The 18,273-nt window shown below is 41.2% G+C and overlaps 1 protein-coding gene across 7 annotated transcripts in view; it reads left to right on the top strand.

Annotated features, from left to right (window-relative positions):
• Positions 1 to 18,273, top strand: part of rerea (arginine-glutamic acid dipeptide (RE) repeats a) — a 527,918-nt gene that overhangs the window by 139,236 nt on the left and 370,409 nt on the right. For all 7 annotated transcript variants that reach the window (XR_015073572.1, XM_085967345.1, XM_085967342.1 and 4 more), the window contains one exon: positions 8,023 to 8,093. Coding sequence is in view for 6 of the 7 variants with exons in the window: in XM_085967345.1 (XP_085823471.1) it covers positions 8,023 to 8,093 (71 nt within the window). In the remaining variant the exon portion in view is untranslated. The remainder of the gene's footprint in view (positions 1 to 8,022; positions 8,094 to 18,273) is intronic.

The following is an 18,273-nucleotide window of genomic DNA, read 5'->3' as shown; positions in this document are numbered from 1 at the left end:
TTCAAGTTATCTGAAATAACAGTTTATAGTTCAGAAATCACTTTTGCCCTTGAGGGTAATGGACATTATGGCAGAAAACATTGTGACCAAAATGATTCTGTGATTCAAAAAAATGGGCATGCCATTCTCAGTTAACCATATTGAATACATTTTTATACTTTTGAAAGACAAATTCAATTGATTGTTTACTGCCAAATGGGTGGCAATGAACTTCTTAGTCTATTCTGAGAGATTTTGACGTATTTTCAGGTCAGTAATTTGACCAATCTTTTAGAAGCTCCGTCACATTACGATGGACTTATTTGTCAACACAGTTGAACTATCTGCAAGTAGATCACTTATTAGTGTTATCAATAATGACTCGAATTAATTTTTTTTATTCATTGGATGTGGGCATCGCTGGCTAGGCCAGCATTTATTGCCCATCCCTCCCTAATTGCCCTTGAGTGGCTTGCTGGGCCATTTCAGAGGGCAGTTAAGAGTCAACCACATTGCTGTGGGTCTGGAGTCACATATAGGCCAGACCGGGTAAGGACGGCAGATTTCCTTCCCTAAAGGACATTAGTGAACCAGTTGGGTTCTTACGACAATCTTTCATGGTCACCATTACTGATAGTAGCTTTTTATTCCAGATTTATTGAATTAACTGAATTTACATTCCCCAGCTGCCGTGGTGGGATTTGAACTCCTGTCGCTGGATCATTAGTCCAGGCCTCTGGATTGCTCGTCCCATAACATAATCACTGTGCCACTGTTCCCGTTAATCACCCACTTGTTCTTTCACATTCCCTTTGATCTTTGTTGTTCTGATGAATCATTCTAATAGAACATTATTGGCCAGGAAGTGATAAATCATGGACTTTCTGGGCAGCCACATCCCGTGTTGCCTCACATAGATTGGGAATCTGCTGTCTCAGGTGGGGCATCAACTTTTCTAATTTGCATGACGATTGTTCTAATTCTCTTTCTCCAGCAATGTTTGTAAAGTAAATGGAATCTAGTATTCTTGTGGTACTCTGTCAAATCATTAGAACAGAATAGTTTCATATTCTGATTCTGGATTTGTGTTTTTGTTAAAAGGCAAAATGTGGCAGTCATTTATTTGCCTCCCCCAGGGTTTGCATTACTAGGAGCTTGATGGGCTTTTCTTGCTCTGCTTTTCATATGTTTGCATTCCATCATCCACTGGACTCGTGGTTAAAATTGTTTGACTTTCTTGTATACAACTTCTGTTAAGCAAATTGGTGAGTATGGAATGCTTGTCATGAACCTTTGATTTTATCCAGATTGTGAAGGACCAGGTGATGGTAAAATTTATATCCAGGTTTTTAGCATGATAGGTTTTAGAACCTTTAAACTATCTATTTCTCTCCCAGTAAAAATACTTACATTAAATCGATATTTGTTGCTCTAGAAGTCAGTCTGTTTCTTTAGGCAGGAGCTCACTGCAGGATGGAAATCATATTGACTTTTTTATGTTTTTCTTTACTTTCTCTGTTTGATGTCACCTTGTGAAAACTAGGTTAGCCTTTGATGGTCTGCTTAATTTTGTGCGGAGGGTTTGATTTGCAGAAGAAATAGATAGGGAAATTACCTATTGTAGTGTTTCTCCAAAACAAGTACTGTTTCTCTTTCTCGTTGCTCTCTCCTTTTCTCTTTCTCCCTCTCTCTTTTTATTGGTTGGCTCATTGTCTGCTATGTAAGACTCACGTGGTGGTCCTATATTTGTCTTTACTGGGTAAATAAGTGGTAAAAGCTTTCCTTTGAAGAAAAGTAACAAAGTCTTGGGAGGAATTTAAATTCCCACCCAGGCAGACCAAATTCATTTAGCTTTAAATCCGCTCCTGGATTTCTTTCAGAATAAGAAAAAGTGTTTTCTCAATTTAGCAATCAGAGGGGCTTAGTTTTGGGCTTTCTGCACTGGTTGATCTGAGTGAAAAGTGGGCTCAAGAGAGTTAAACAAGTGATAGCATCAATTGAATTCAATTTTTACCAAGTGTTATTAAATGATGCATGTTTCTGTGTCCCGTGATTTACCTGTGATTAGATCTGTTATTCAAGGAAGGTTTTTTTCCCATCCATGACATTTTCATAGTGAGAATATGGCTATGAAAAGGGAATTGCTATACCCCTTAAGCCACAGGTACATCATAAACCCATTGAAAGCATACAGGATTTGGCTTGTAAGCCATAAATTTCTGACTATAGTGCCCATTAAAATTTTAGTATGTGTTGCTGTTTAAAAAAAAAATGTTAAATGGTGAGTTCCCATAAATAATATATAGCATCACTATAGTACCTAAAACTTTGGGTCACTTGTTAGTAATTTTCATTGTAAGCTTATTTACTCCTTCCAGATGAATATTGTATAATAATTTTGAAATCTCTTAATTCATGTATCAGGTGAGTATCTGGGTGTATTTTTCTTTAAAAATAATATTCTGCCACCTACAACTTTGTAGTAGAATTACATTTTTTTTAAAGCTCTGATTGGATCCAATGAAATGATCTAGCCTGGAGGTGATCCAATGTAATGATCTAGCCTGGAGGTGATCCAATGAAATGATCTAGCCTGGAGGTGATGAGTTCCACAGTTAGGGGAACCAAGAATAAGAATGATCTAATTTCTGGTCTGTTGGTTTCATCTTTCTGGCTCTGGTACGCCTCCTCTTGCACACAAGCTTTGTCAGCTGCTAAGGACTAAAGCAGTTGTGAAAACTTGTTAATCAAGTGAGGCAGATTTCAGCCCGTGACAAAGGGTTACACACCTAAGTACATCCTTCTGCTACAAAAAGAAAATACTGCAGATGCTGGAAATCTGAAATAAAAACAGAAAATGCTGGAGAAACTCAGCAGGTCAGGCAGCATCTGTGAAGAGAGAAACAGAGTTAACGTTTCAGGTCGATGACCTTTCATCAGAACTGGAAAAAAGCAGGAAATGGAACAGATTTTTAAGCAAGCGTAGGGGCTGGGAAATGGGGGAGGGGATGCAAGAACAAAAGGGAAGGTCTGTGATAGGATAGAAGGCAGGAGAGGTTAAGAGATATTCAAGATATCCTTCTGCTAGGCTTTATCTGTGGGAACCATTTTTATAAAGTAATTCATACCAGTCCCATCTACATGTTATAAATGAAGGGTAAGAAAGAAAAAGAAGTACTTGCAATTATATAGCACCTTCATGACCACCGGATGGCCCAAAGCCCTTTACAGCCAATGAAGTACTTTCTGACGTGTAGTCACTGTTGTAATGTAGGAAACGCGACAGCCAATTTGCGCACAGCAAGCACCCACAAACAGCAATGTGATAATAACAAGATAATTTTGTTTTAGTGATGTTGATTGAGGAATAAATATTGGCCAGGACACCGGGGATAATTCCCCAGCTCTTCTTTGAAATAGTACCATGGAATTGGTTTAACCTCTCATCCAAAAGACAGCACCTCTGACAGTGCAGCACTCCCTCAGTACTGCACTGGAGTGTCAGCCTAGATTTTTTGTGATTAAGTCTCTGGAATGGGACCACTGCTGTTCACAATTTACATTAACGATTTAGACTTTGGAATCAAAAACACAATTTCTAAATTTGTGGATGATACCAAATTGTGGGGGTGGGGGGATAGTCAATACTGAGGAGGACTGCAACAAATTACAGGAGGACGTTAATAAACTTGCAGAATGGGCCAATAATTGGCAAATGAAGTTCAACAAAGACAAATGTGAGGTATTACATTTTGGTAGGAAGAATAGGGAGGTCACATCACTTGGAGGGTGCGAGTCTGGGTGGGGTAGAGGAACAAAGGGATCTCGGAGTACAAATACATAAATTATTAAAAGTTGCGACACAGGTTAGCAAGGCCATTAAAAACGCAAACCAAACACTAGGGTTTATTTCTAGAGGGATAGAATTGAAAAGTAGTGAAGTTATGCTAAACCTGTATCGAACCTTGGTTAGACCACACTTGGAGTACTGCGTACAGTTCTGGTCGTCATATTATAAAAAGGATATAGAGGCACTGGAGAGGGCGCAGAGAAGATTTACAAGGATGATACCAGAAATGCGAGGGTATACATATCCGGAAAGGATGAACAGGCTGGGTCTCTTCTCTTGAAAAAAGAAGGCTGAGGGGTGACCTAATAGAGGTCTTTAAAATTATGAAATATTTTGATAGAGTAGATACAGAGAGAATGTTTCCACTTGTGGGAGGAGCATAACTAGAGGCCATCAATATAAGATAGTCACCAAGAAATCCAATAGGGAATTCAGAAGAAACTTCTTTACCCAGAGAGCGGTGACAATGTGGAACTCGCTACCACAGGGAGTGGTTGAAGCGAATAATATAGATGCATTTAAGGGGAGGCTAGACAAGCATATGAGGGGAAAGGGAATAGAGGGCTATGCTGATAGATTTAGATGAGGAAAGACGGGAGGAGGCTCGAGTGGAGCATCAACACCGGCATGGACTGGTTGGGCCGAATGGCCTGTTTCTGTGCCGTATATCCTATGTAATCCTATGAATATTACAACAAATATTTTGTTTGATGTTGACCTCATCAGGGAGGAAAACAGATACTGTAGTTAGATTTGTTGTATGTACAGGATACTCCTGTTAAAGCCAATTTTTGTTTGAACATGTTTTGAATGATCCAATAATATGAATTAAGCAATTTTACTGAAGCCAGACAGCAAGTTTTTTTGCTCAGTTTTAGTTGCCTTTGAGAATGAATAGATAGTCTGAATTGAGCAACTTTGAACTCGGAGAAATCGATTGCGCAATGATTTGTATTCAACTCCGTCAAACCTGTAATGGATTTTTTTTTTTTTAAAGTGAAGAATTTCACTTTTTTATTTGTTCTTGTAATGTTGGGAACTTTGTCAAGGCTGCACTTGTTGCCCTGTAACGTTTATGTTGGGCCTTCTGCTTAAACCACTGCAGTCTTTGTGCTGATAGTGCTCCCACAATGGTAGGGAATTCCATGATACTGACCCAGCAACAACTAAAGAACAGCAATGTATGTCTAAGTAAGGATGGTGTGTGATTTGGAGGTGATAGTATTCCTGCAACATTCCTGCGCTTGTCCTTTTGGGTGGCACAGGTCACTGGAGAGGGAACTGTTGTCAAAGTAAGCTTCGTGAGTTGCGGCAGTTCATCCTGTAGATTATACATACTGCAGCCACAATGTGCGGGTGATGGTGGGGTGGATATTGAGTCCGTGGTAGTGGTGCTGTGTCCTGGATGATCTTGAGCTTCTTGAGTGTTGTGGTTGCACTGATCCAGTGGTGGTGAGTATTCCATTACACTTCCGACTTGAGCCTTGTAGATGATCATGGCTTTGAGTGTTTGTCACAAAGTACCCAGCCTGTGTCCTGCTCTTATAGTGGTGGAGTTGATATGGCTGATCATGTCAAGCTTTAGGTTACTTGTGATCCTCACTATATTATGGTGGGGACTCAGCAATGGTGTCACTGTTGAAGGCTGAGGGGGAGCAGGGGGAGATGGCTAGGTTTGCACTCATTCAGGGTGGCCATTCTGGTACTGATGTGACATGAATGCTACTTGCCACCTGTTATCCAGGTTCTGCTGTTAAGCTGGCATGGGCTGTTGAGTTATCAGGATTTATGAATGGAGATGAACACTCTGGAATCCAGCAAGCAGACCACTCCTGACCTTATGACGGAGGGAAGGTCATTGATGAAGCAAGTGAAGACGGTTCGAGTCATAGAGTTATACAGCACAGAAAGAGGCCCTTCGGCCCATCGCGTCCGCGCTGGCCATCAAGCCCGATCTAATCTAATCCCATTTTCCAGCATTTGGTCGATAGCCTTATATGCTATGGCGTTTCAAGTGCTCATCCAAATGCTTCTTGAATGTTGTGAGGGTTCCTGCCTCTACCAGCCTTTCAGGCAGTGAGTTCCAGATTCCAACCACCCTCTGGGTGAAAAAGTTTTTCCTCAAATCCCCTCTAAACCTCCTGCCCCTTACCTTGAATCTATGCCCCCTTGTTATTGACCCCTCTACTAAGGGGAAAAGTTCCTTTCTATCCACCCTATCTATGCCCCATATAATTTTGTATACCTCAATCAGGTCCCCCCTCAGCCTTCTCTGCTCCAAGGAAAACAACCCCAGCCTGTCCAGTCTTTCTTCATAGCTGAAGCGCTCCAGCCCAGGTAACATCCTGGTAAATCTCCTCTGCACCCTCTCCAAAGCAATCACACCCTTCCTATAGTGTGGCGACCAGAACTGCACACAGCACTTCCTACATTGTTGCAAATTGGCTGCCATGTTTCCTACATAACACCAGTGACTACACTTCAAAAGTACTTCATTGTAAAACGCTTTGGGACGTCCTGAGGTCGTGAAAGACATTATATAAAGCAGATCTTTCTTTAAGGGCATCAAGGGATATGGCGATAGGGCCAATGAATTGAGTTGAGGCAGAAGATCAGCCATGATCTCTTTAAATGGTGGAGCAGGCTCAAAAGTCCGACTCCTGCTCCTATTTCTTATGTTCTTTTACCCCCTCCAAGGCCAGTATTTCCTTCTTGAGGTACGGTGCCCAAAACTGACACAGTACTATAGATGGGGTCTGACCAAGTCTCTGTACAACTGAAGCATAATGTTTGCCTCTTTGAATTCCAGCCCCCTTGAAATAAAGGCCAATGTTGCATTAGCCTTTTTGATTACATTTTGTACCTATGCACTAGCTTTTAGTGATTTGTGTACATGGACACCCAAATCCCTTTACTCCTTCACACTTCCGAGTCTCTCTCCATTAAGAAAATATTCCGTTTCGTCTTTCTCAGTTCCAAAGTGGATGACCTTGCACTTCCCCACAGTGAACTCCGTCTGCCATAGATTTTCCCGCTCACTTAATCTGCATATGTCCCTTTGTAACTTCCTGCTTCCATATACACAACTTGCTGTGCCTCGTAACTTATTTTCTTCTACAAACGTGGATATACAACTCTCTATTCCTTCATCCATCCAAGTCATTGATATATCTGATGAAAAACTGAGGCCCCGCTACAGATCCCTGAGGAACACCACTTGTCACATCCCGCCAATTAGAGAACGTTGCCTTTGTCCCTATTGTTTATCTCCCACCTACCAACCAATTACCAACGGCATAACTTAAAAAATTAAATCATGTGATTCATAACTTTTGACGTCGCCATAAAATGAACTTCTGTCTTTGTATACTTGGAGAAGTGCTTTTCTCACTATTTCAAAGACCTTCCAGGTTTTGTGATACGGCCCAATAATTTCATGCGAGTCTCTCAGGACGCAAAAGGAGGATTTTCTTTAGAAAACTCAGTTCTGCTGAATCTTTGGGTATGCCACAATGCATGCTGTAGAATACAGCAACTTCCCATTCGCATCCATTCTGTCATTTCGTATATTTCAGTTTGTTGGGGCCTAAGTCAAGTCTGATGCCCAGCTGGAGAAGATTTTTTTTTCTGATTAGGGAGGGCTAAGTGAAAACGGATGGCGGAATAAAAAGGAAAACTTGAAAAAGGGAAGGATTGGATGGTGTAGATTAACACTAGGCAGGCATTTCATCTTTGGGATCTGGGCAGGGCAGACTGGCTCCACTGATTGGCATGGGATTCGTTATTTGGAAAAATGGGGCTCGACAATACAGAGCTATGGAAGTATTCACCGGAGCACTCGGCTAATTTGACTATTTCCTTTATGGCCAGTCCGCCCCTGATTCTGGGTTCTAATCTAGCCCAGGCTGTTGAGATGAAAGTCTGAAATCAGCTGTAACACCAATGTGAAATAAACTTGGGTAGTTTCAACCTACATTTTCATGGGTATGAGTCCACAGCACAAAACTGCCCATAATTTGCCACTAAATTGACAGTCTCTCTCAAAGGCTGGTGTGGAAAATGAAAAATGTCACACTGCCAAATTCCCTTGCCTTGTTGAACATGAAGTACAGAAAAAGTATCTGAGGTATTTGCAATGATTCTTTGTCCCTGAAAGTGGTATACTTAATGCTCTGTTTTCCTTCTCTCATTAGATTGTGTTTATATAGAGAGCCGTCGTCCGAACACGCCCTACTTCATCTGCAGCATCCAAGAATTCAAACTGGTGAGTGTCAAATTCAGTCATGCAAGATTGAGTCTCTTCTTCCTATTTTAAATCATGCAACAATTTAGTACTGTTGATTTGTTGGAATATTTTACATTTTTATGCTGCGATATCTATCTTGTTTTTCTTGCTTGACGTAAAATTGTAGGTTCTGTTTATTTGCAGAGCATGTTACGTGCAGACTTGTGTCCTCTGGGTCAAAATGTCTCTAACAAATCAAGCTCTCTTAAGCAATAGTTGAGGGGTGGGGGTCGTGGCGGGTGAGGGAACTGCCCAGCCGAGCCTGATTGGAAAAGGGTACAATGTCCACATCTACTTTCCAGCAAGGACTGCAAGATAGTGATGCGTAGCAAGAAACCTGGCTGTCTATTTTTATCCCTGTGCTTCCCCTTCCCTCACCTGGTGTAGGGGTGCTAAGGGTAGATGTAATGTCCAAATTGAGAGCAGTTAGTTCAGCTAAACACTGGTTTTAAACATAATGCTACTGTTTGCTAAGAGGTATAATGGAGCTAGAGCTTTCCTGCGAAAAATGTTGTTTGTGACAGGATGTTTAGTATGAAGTTACACTGTATCCATATTTTTTTTTAAACAAGACAATGGTTTTTAAGACATTGATTGTATTGAGCGTTATTTCCCAATAAGGCCTGACCTTGATTTAATATTGACAAGCTTCACCAACATCATTGCATCTTTGATATTAATCACCAATTACCGTCATATGTTTACAGCCTGATGATTTGTCTTAATTGCTACAGGAATACTGTGAATTATGACACATTCCATTACATTGTAATTTTGTCAACAAGATAGCAAAAATCTGGTTGGCATTGGCAACCTTAATGAATTTGCTTGTGTGGGAGGGGGCCATTTGCCATTTTGGTGTCCTTTCCGTTCCTGTTGTTTTAAGTTGCTGAGGACCTTTGCATATGCATCTGAATCTGCAACTCCCTCACTCAAGCATCTTTGTTATGGATTGTAAAAGTCTGCTCTTCTGTCAGCCTGCATGGTTTGTATGTTACATTGACCATCCCAGCAGAAAGAGTCTCCCATGCCATTGGTGTAAACAGTTTTAATGTGTAGACAATATTTCAGGCAATAGTAACCTTTCATCTCTTTCATACAACAGTTGGCTAAAGTAGTAGTCTATTGGACTGCTGCTCAATAACATTCAACTACAGAGGAAGGATTTATGTTGATTGATGTGAGTGCATGGAGGTCTGTCCCGCATGATACACTGCTATATTGTCTGAAGCTGGTTCTGCATATATTTTCCAGGAGCCAGTTTAAGCTATTGGTGAAAACCAAGGATACGTTTCAGCACTCAACGCAACAGGAGTATCTAGGGTGATTGTGAAGGCTCTGAGTTTTGAGATTATAGGATAGAAGGTGCTCCAATAATGTATTGGGAGAAACTATAAATAGAGGCACTGAAATAATGAAATGCAAGATTGCGAGAGGTACCAGAAAATATGCCTGTATTTAAAAACTGCTAAGCACACTTGTCACTTAAACTTAACTAGATATAAAAGGACAGTTTTACTGTGAATCTATTTTGATAATTCAAATTAGGAGCTTCCTAAGATTTATGATAAATGTTGCTTTTAGAGTGTTGTTGAGATTGTATCTTCCATTAACATTTGACCAATGATTTTTATTAGTATAGGATAATCTTTTTCTTGTGCAGATTTTTTTGGGGGAAGTTCAGGGTGATGGCGAGGTGTTTGAGTAAGAAAGCATGGATCATTTAGTTTTCCATCAGCAACAATAACCTTTTAAGCAGTGAAACACCCTAAGGGATGCTTTACAAAGAGCCAGTAAATTGGATGGCGAACAGGAAATAGGGTACATGATTGAAGGCATAGTTGAAGGGACCGGCTTTGAGGAGCCTTCTGAAGATGGTGACAGGTGTGGCAAACTCTGTAGCTTTAGGAAGCGAGTTCCACAGTATAGGCATGTGATGACCAAAGACCTTGCCATTGATGGATTAGGAGACGGGCAGGAATGGAGTGGACTAAAATGGCTGAAGGTTATGGTCTAGGCCAGAGGCTGGATGAGGTTGCAGAGGTTAGGGGGCAGAGGTTAGGGTGGTAAAAGGCCATGGAGGGCTTCGTAGAGGAGGATGAGGAGTTTGAAATTAATACACATGGGGTGAGCACACGCCTTTTACAGAATATTTTCAATACAATAATCTGTTTTATTATGGAGTTAGTCCAACCCATTTCTTCTACAGAAGAAAAGTCTGTCTCTACCCCCCCCCCTCCCAACCTCTCTTTCCTCTCCCCATTCCTGTTCTCCACCCCCCCCCCTTCCTCCCCCACCTTCTCAAGGGTGACTGGGGATGGGCAGTAAATGCTGACCTTGCTGGCGATGAATATATCTCGAGAATGAATTAGAAAAAATCTATTTAATCTTGCATCCTTTGTTACTCGTTCTTAACTAATGATTGTCGTCCTGATAATTCAATGGTTCCAGGAGCTTGTGAACCTTTATTTTACACAGAATCCAATCATCTCTGTCTCTCTTTATTTCCTGATATCTATTTCAAGTGTTGCTTGAAGCTTGTCAGTTTTGTTTTCATTTTGAGCCTTTTGTGTCCACAGTTGAAGTTAAGCATAAACATATGAAAAAGAAGGGCAGGATAAGACCAGCTGGTCCATCCAGCCTGTTCTATAGTGTCATGGTGTACACACCATCTGCCCCACCAGCCATTTCATCTCCTGGGAGAGGCAAAAATAAAATCTATTCCCATCAACCGTTTTCTTTCCTTTCATTATTCTATAAACCTGGATAGTCCTCAGTCATGTCTATTGATGTAGAAAAAAAGTATTGTTGATGCAGGATTGCACTGTCTACTAGGAGATGCAGACTTGCATCCATCATTTTCCAAACGAGCACTTGATTTTTCTCATGTTCAAGTGGCAGGAGCATGAATCGTTTTTGGTGGGAAGGAAAAGATGGGGGAATTACCCTTGTCGTAGGTTCAGCAACTGGTTTTAAAACCCAACAGCATTTGCTGAAGCCTGGGAACACTGAATGGTGCGTGTCACCGAGATAGTGAAAACAAGTTGAGTAAAAAAAAAATTGTCAAACAGCAGCTCACACTGTACCCTAGCTTCAGAAGCTCACTAGGTTACACTTCTTTTGTCAGCAGTTTATTGAATCAAGGATATCTCTTGTTATGGCAATTTATATCCACTAATTTCTTGGGAGGGATTGACAGAATTATTTTTCTTTTTGACCCTGTGCAACCATTTAGAGAAAAGTGACAGTCATGTTAGTGACTGTTGCAAGACTAGGATCTGAGCCTAAATTGAAGACCAGTAGCTTCTTTCTTCTTTGTGTTGCATCATTAATAAGTTTATTAGGACTTGTATAGTGTTTTATGAAGGCCATGTAAGGTTATTTATAAGCTGTGTTAGATTATTGTCTTCAACATTTATAGGATAAAAATGATGGCACTTTTTTTTGCTGTTTCAGATACTCTAACTTTGGGAAATAGGTTATTTGTATATTATACCATATAGAACTCATGTTAACTCAACCTGTACCAAATCTTTTTCAGTACATTGGTTTAAAAATGCTGTACAGGAAATTTTGTGTTATCCGGAGGCTAAATGTCCGGCAAGCTCGAGCCACCGGCAAAAATCAGGAGCCGTTTTGTTAGTTTTTTTTTCAACAGTCAGGCTCTGCAAAGTCTCTCTGAAGCTGTTGCTAAGCGACAGAGATGCTTCCAAGGTACGGCTGACTGTTTAGAAGCTGTTGCTAAGCAACAGTGTTTGTTGCCAGATACGGAGCTGAAAAGCTCCGTATGCTTCAACATTAACGCTGGTTTGCCCGGCAGTTTTGAGGGAACGGCAACAGCTCGGTCCCGTCGGTGCCGGATAGCACAAAGTTTCCTGTATGTTGTGAAGCATATGTACAGAATAGAACACAAAGCTGCAGCTTGTTCATAATTGTTGTATTAAGGGGGGGTGGGTGTGGAGGATGCATTGACATCTTTGCCACTTGTAGCTCACCTGATCTGCTTTAGGTATCCGTATCCCTCAAATCTATACTTGTCACATCTGCGTGGAATATGCCATTTAACATACAAGAGATAACACAATTTTTGGCCATGTGCTGGGTCCAACAGTTTCACAAAATATTCAAGACATCTTCTTGGCTATCCGCTTTAAATATCAAAGAAAACTAGTCCACTAAATGGAACTTGAAGACTGAAATTCGCATGGCCCAAGGTTTTTGAACTACAAGTCATGGAGTTATGATGCATTGTTAAATGGAATACTTAAAAAAAATTGGAGTTCAGCTACTGGGTAGAATTGAAAAAGGAAATGCTGCATTTTAATTCCATACTACATTACCTGTAGGAAGGAAAGTTACGTTATTTTTGGACCAATGAAATAACTCGTTCTATCCGTCTCTGCATTCTACTTTTGTTTGTTTTGGATTGAGTTAAGTGGGCATTGAATTTCATTTTTCAACTGCACCAAAGGTATTTTCAACATGGCCACATACTTCAGGAGAAAGGTGAAAACTAGCCCGTGTGATATACAGAGGTGTTTGTAACCATATTCCTGGCTGATTATGAGCCTCATTTTCTTTATAAATTAGTCATATCTTGCATAAGCAAGCTGCTCAAGAATTCAGTTGGGAGGACCATTCTGACAAGTCACTGGAGTTACTCATTTTTTCTTGCTTGTGGGATCATTTCTGTATTCCACAATTTCTCTTTGAGCGTGCTATACGACATGTACTGTAAATGCCTGTTACACAGGAAACATTGCTGGGCTATTAGAAAATGTATAAAGGAAGATAGAAAACAAACAGCCTTCTTGTGATTGATGCCTCGTGTAAGTATATCATTGATAAGTTCAGGGTTTCGGACTTGGTTCCAGTTCGTGTTTGAGCTCTTGCTTTTAAATATACAATAACATGAAACTAAAGAGGATTATTATGAGCTAATTTATTATGCTGAAGGAAAGTGGGCATTAGTGAATTATTTACCTTTTTGTGGCTTAGAAAACCATCACTGCATTCAGTATTTATTACACCTGTACAGAGTATTACATAGCTATGCTATAATTAGTTGCATTTTGACACCGCTTACATGGCTCAGTGCTTGTATAAATTAAATTTAATACATGTATTACCTTTGTCAAAACTCTGTAAAATAATAGTTAAAAGGGAATTACAATTACAATGAGCTGAAATAGAGTGAGAAAGTGTTGGTATCTTCTATTCCTGTGTTACAGATATAACTACAGCATCTTAAATCTTTATGACTCAGAATTCTTTTTAACACGGATATGTAGTTGGATGCAGAGGATACTCCTGTTAAGCTTTCAGGGTCTGTGATAATTGAAGGCAATTTTTTTTTTTTTTTTTTTTTAAAAGTGAGAGAATTTGCTGCTCTTTGTAGGAAGTTTATCTGCATCTGTTCTCATTGTAAAAGTCTTTGAATAATTAAGCAGATGAAAAATACAAAACCACATTCCAATTGAAGGCTGCTTTCACGCACAGAAATTTGTGTTGGCTTCCGTCATCGCCTAAATCCAGTTGTTGTTAGAGGAGTAAGATGATGGGTCATAAAATAACTTGAGCTATCAAAATAGCAATGTTGTGCAGCTCGGCAAAACCAGGACAGTGGCAGAAATGGAATTGCATGTTGGAACCTAGGTGCTTGGCTGCAAAGGACGGTGGTCGGGGGAGGAGAGATGGGTGGGTGCAAATAATGAGCGGTTTTAACCAAATAGCTCTTGCCAAACCTAGTGGCTGGTTCACGAAAAACATGGATCAAGGCCTTGGCATAGGTCACTTGCCCTCTGGATGCTTGAAAGATGGGCAGGAGAAAATAGCCTAGAAAAAATAAGATGCTTTTTCTTTGTCCAAATCTTGGGTGAGTAATTACAAAATGACCTATACATGCCACACTCCCGTGTTTAGATTGTAAACTGTTTTTGGTTTCGGAATTGAAGACCACCCTTTTCACACATGCACGGTTCCTGTATGCTGGCACTGAGACATTTGGCATTTTGCACATGCATAATTGTCATTATGCAAATATGTAGTGGCAGGAGGGCCTGGCTGGGAATCTGACACTGAGCTGTTCCATGCATCAGTTTGCTCATGCCTTGACATTAGCACTCAAACGTGCTGAGACATTTTAGTATGTTTAACAGGTCAAATGGGAGAGGTCATTTTTTCCACAGCAGAGAGGGAGACCAACAAAAAAGTGGGTATGCACTGCCAAAGGTGTCAAGTTTGGTATGTTTGCATTTGTGAATGTATTAACTCTGCATGACCCACATGTTGAGAGTCAATGGCATAAAGTAAATGTACCTATAAATAGTTCTATGGCTTCGGGGGTGCGGGGGGGGGGGGGGGCTGCGGGGGCGGGGGGGCTGCGGGGAGGGGTATGGTAAAGTGCAATTTTTTTGTTAAGCTCCCCATGGCTGTGTGTTTATGAAGTGAGCCACATAGAGTAGGAAGTTAATAGATTTCGATTCTTAGTCTGTCCTTAGTTAGCTGAGCTTAGTTGGAGCACAGATGGAGAAGCTGCGGTTGGCCTGCCTTCCCTAGGTTAGTAAGGAGAAAATTGACTATGATTATAGCTCATGTTCAGTTGCCCAGCACCCCCTGCTAACAAGTATGCACGTATTTATGTCGGGTGGGGACAGAATTGGGCATGGCTGTTCTGCTGCCTGTAGTCAAATAGCTCCTGACTCTTGCTGCCAAGGAGTACACAAGACTAATTACTTGAACTAGATATAGAAGGCGACCTGAAGCCCATGCAACCATATCCCAGCAAAGAGTCAAAGCCTTATGGCTGTGAAGGGAGAAAATTGTCCACCTTTGAATCTGTTCAGAAGAATATTTAACTGAGTTGAAATGGTAGTACAGCATTGTGCCTTACATCAATACGCTCAGGTTCATGCTGACCGTTCGATTGTAATGTTGATATACCACCGGACGTCCCAAAGCACTTTACAGCCAATGTTGTACTTTTTGAAGTGTAGTCACTATTGTAATGTAAGAAAGGCCAATTTGTGCACAGCAAGTTCCCACAAACAGCAATGTGATAATGTCCAGATACAGGCCAGTTAGCCTGACATCATTCATCGGGAAAATGCTGGAATCCATTGTTAAGGAAGTGGTATCAAGTCATCTAGAAAATCATAACCTGATTAGGCAGAGTTAACATGGTTTTATGAAAGGGAAATTGTGTTTGACAAATTTATTAGAGTTTTTTGAGGATGTAACTAGCAGGGTAGATAAAGGGGAACCAGTAGATGTAGTATATTTGGATTTCAAAAGGCATTCAATAAGGTGCCACATAAAAGGTTATTACACAAGATTAGGGCTCATGGGGTTGGGGGTAATATAGTGACATGGATAGAGGATTGGTTAACGGACAGAAAACAGAGAGTTGGGATAAACGGATCTTTTTCAGGTTGGCAGGCTGTAACTAGTGGGGTGCCGCAAGGATCAGTGTTGGGGCCTCAGCTATTTACAATCTATATCAATGATCTAGATGAAGGGACCGAGTATAATGTATCCAAGTTTGCTGACGATACAAAGCTAGGTGGGACAGTAAGCTGTGAGGAGAACACAGAGTCTGCAAAGGGATATAGATAGACTGAGTGAGTGGGCAGTAAGGTGGCAGATGGAGTATAATGTAGGAAAATGTGAGGTTATTCACTTTGGTAGGAAGAATAGAAAAACAGAATTTTTTTAAATGGTGAGAAACTTTCAAAATTTGCTGTTCAGAGAGATGTGGGTGTCCTCGTGCAAGAAACACACAAAGTTAGCCTGCAGGTACAGCAAGCGATAAGGAAGGCAAATGGCATGTTGGCCTTTATTGCAAGGGGGTTGGAGTATAAGAGTAAGGAAGTCTTGCTACAATTGTACAGGGCCTTGGTGAGACCACACCTGGAGTACTGTGCACAGTGTTGGTCTCCTTATCTGAGGAAGGATATACTTAGCTTGGAGGCGGTGCAGCGAAGGTTCACTAGATTGATTCCTGGGATGAGAGGGCTGTCCTATGATGAGAGATTTTGTAGAATGGGCCTATACTCTCTGGAGTTTAGAAGAATGGGAGGTGATCTCATTGAAACATACAAGATTCTGAAGGGGATTGACAGGGTAGATGCTGAGAGGTTGTTTCCCCTGGCTGGAGTGTCTAGAACTAGGGGGCATAGTCTCAGGATAAGGGGTCGGCCATTTAAGACCGAGATGAGGAGGAATTTCTTCACTCAGAGAGTTGTGAATCTTTGGAATTCTTTGCCCTAGAGGGCTGTGAATGCTGAGTGTTTGAGTATATTCAAGGCTGAGATAGATAGATTTTTGGACTCTAGGGGAATCAAGGGATATAGAGATCGGGCGAGAAAGTGGAGTTGTGGTCGATTATCAGCTATGATCTTATTGAATGTCGGAGCAGGCTCGAGGGGCCATATGGCCTACTCCTGCTCTCATTTCTTATGTTCTAATCTGTTTTTTTAGGGATGTTGACTGAGGGATAAATATTGGCCAGGACACCAGGGATAACTCTTTGAAATAGTGCCACGGGATCTTTTACGTCCACCTGAGAGAGCAGCCCGGGCCTCGGTTTAATGTCTCATCCGAAAGACGGCACCTCCAACAGTGCAGCACTCCCTCAGTACTGCCCTGGAGTATCAGCCTAGATTTTTAGGCGTGGGTCTCGAATTAAGTTACGGTGTACATATAAATATGTAAGTGCCCAAATGTTGCACACAGGACTTATATATTTTCAAAATGTATTTTTCCACATATTGGGGAAATGTTTATTCGTGTAAAGAACACTTGGCAGACACTGCATGAATGTACATCTGTATACATACAATAGCCCTGCTTGTGTTTCATGCTGTTTGGTGTTCATCAGCTCTGTCTAGTTGAAACTGCGCTCTGACCCTTATGTTTCCAGGCAGCTCCTCGAACCACTGGCTATTTGTCTGATGAAATGAAGGAACCTAACATTGATAATTGAACTAACTATTTGAGTGAAAAACGTAGCCCTCCGACAAATGACCTAATGGCTCAGGCTTTGCCTTGGAAGACATATTTCCTAGGTTTGATTTCAGTTTTCAGTTTTCTATAGCTGATGGGCTCCAAATGGAGCAAATTATATCTTCTTCGATATCATGGCTATCTAAGCAGAATCTTAAGTTGACTCCTTCAGCAGGCGCTTCTTGCACGGTGACTACTGTCTCAGAAAGAAAGACTTGCATTTATATAGCGCCTTTCACGACCAGCAGACATCTCAAAGTGCTTTACAACCAATGAAGTACTTTTGAAGTGGAGTCACCGTTAGGAAACGCGGCAGCTGATTTGCGTACAGCAAGGTCCCACAAACAGCAATGTGATAATGACCAGATAATCTGTTTTTATTATGTTGGTTGAGGGATAAATATTGGCCAGGACACCGGGTATAACTCCCCTGTTCTTCTTCGAAATAGTGCCTTGGGATCTTTTACATCCACCTGAAAGAGCAGACGAGGCCTCGGTTTAACGTCTCATCCAAAAGACAGCACCTCCGACAGTGCAGCACTCCCTCAGCACTGCACTGGAGTGTCAGCCTAGCTTTATGTGCTCAAGTCTCTGGAGTGGGACTATGAACCCACAACCTTCTAACGCAGAGGCGAGTATGCTACCAACTGAGCCACAGCTGACACAATATAGTCACAAATATAGCTTTTAAAAATTCTTGATTTTACACACTCAACCAAAATCAAGTGTCAGCAGAAAGAATCGGTATTTAGAATTCTGAATCATAACCGCTTCATATTCAAGATCTGTAAAGGTGGTTGCAAGGACTTTTAAAGCACTGGGGACATTTACAGAGCCCCGATAGGCCACCACAGAAAGACAGACTTGCATTTATATACCGGCATTCACGAAATCAGGACGTCCCAAACAATGTTCCTGCTAAGCTGCATGCAGACATCTGCAAGGTCCTGCGCAGGCGGCTCACCAGCTTTTACACTGTAAATACCGGAGCAGGCGCAGAAATTGAAAGGGATGCACATTAACACAACAGGCCATGCAGAACAAAGCACAGCTTACAGAGAACATTGGTTCCAAAGCGCTTTAGAGCCAATGAAGTACTTTTTGAAGTGTAGTCACTGTTGTAATGTAGGAAACGCGGCAGCCAATTTGCGCACAG

Source organism: Somniosus microcephalus, chromosome 25 (assembly GCF_052327205.1).
Source record: "Somniosus microcephalus isolate GS21.2 chromosome 25, FLI_Smic_1.0, whole genome shotgun sequence".
Classification (NCBI taxonomy): Eukaryota; Metazoa; Chordata; class Chondrichthyes; order Squaliformes; family Somniosidae; genus Somniosus; species Somniosus microcephalus.
Note: the sequence above shows the minus strand (reverse complement) of the source record. Positions and strands in the feature narration are given on the sequence as shown.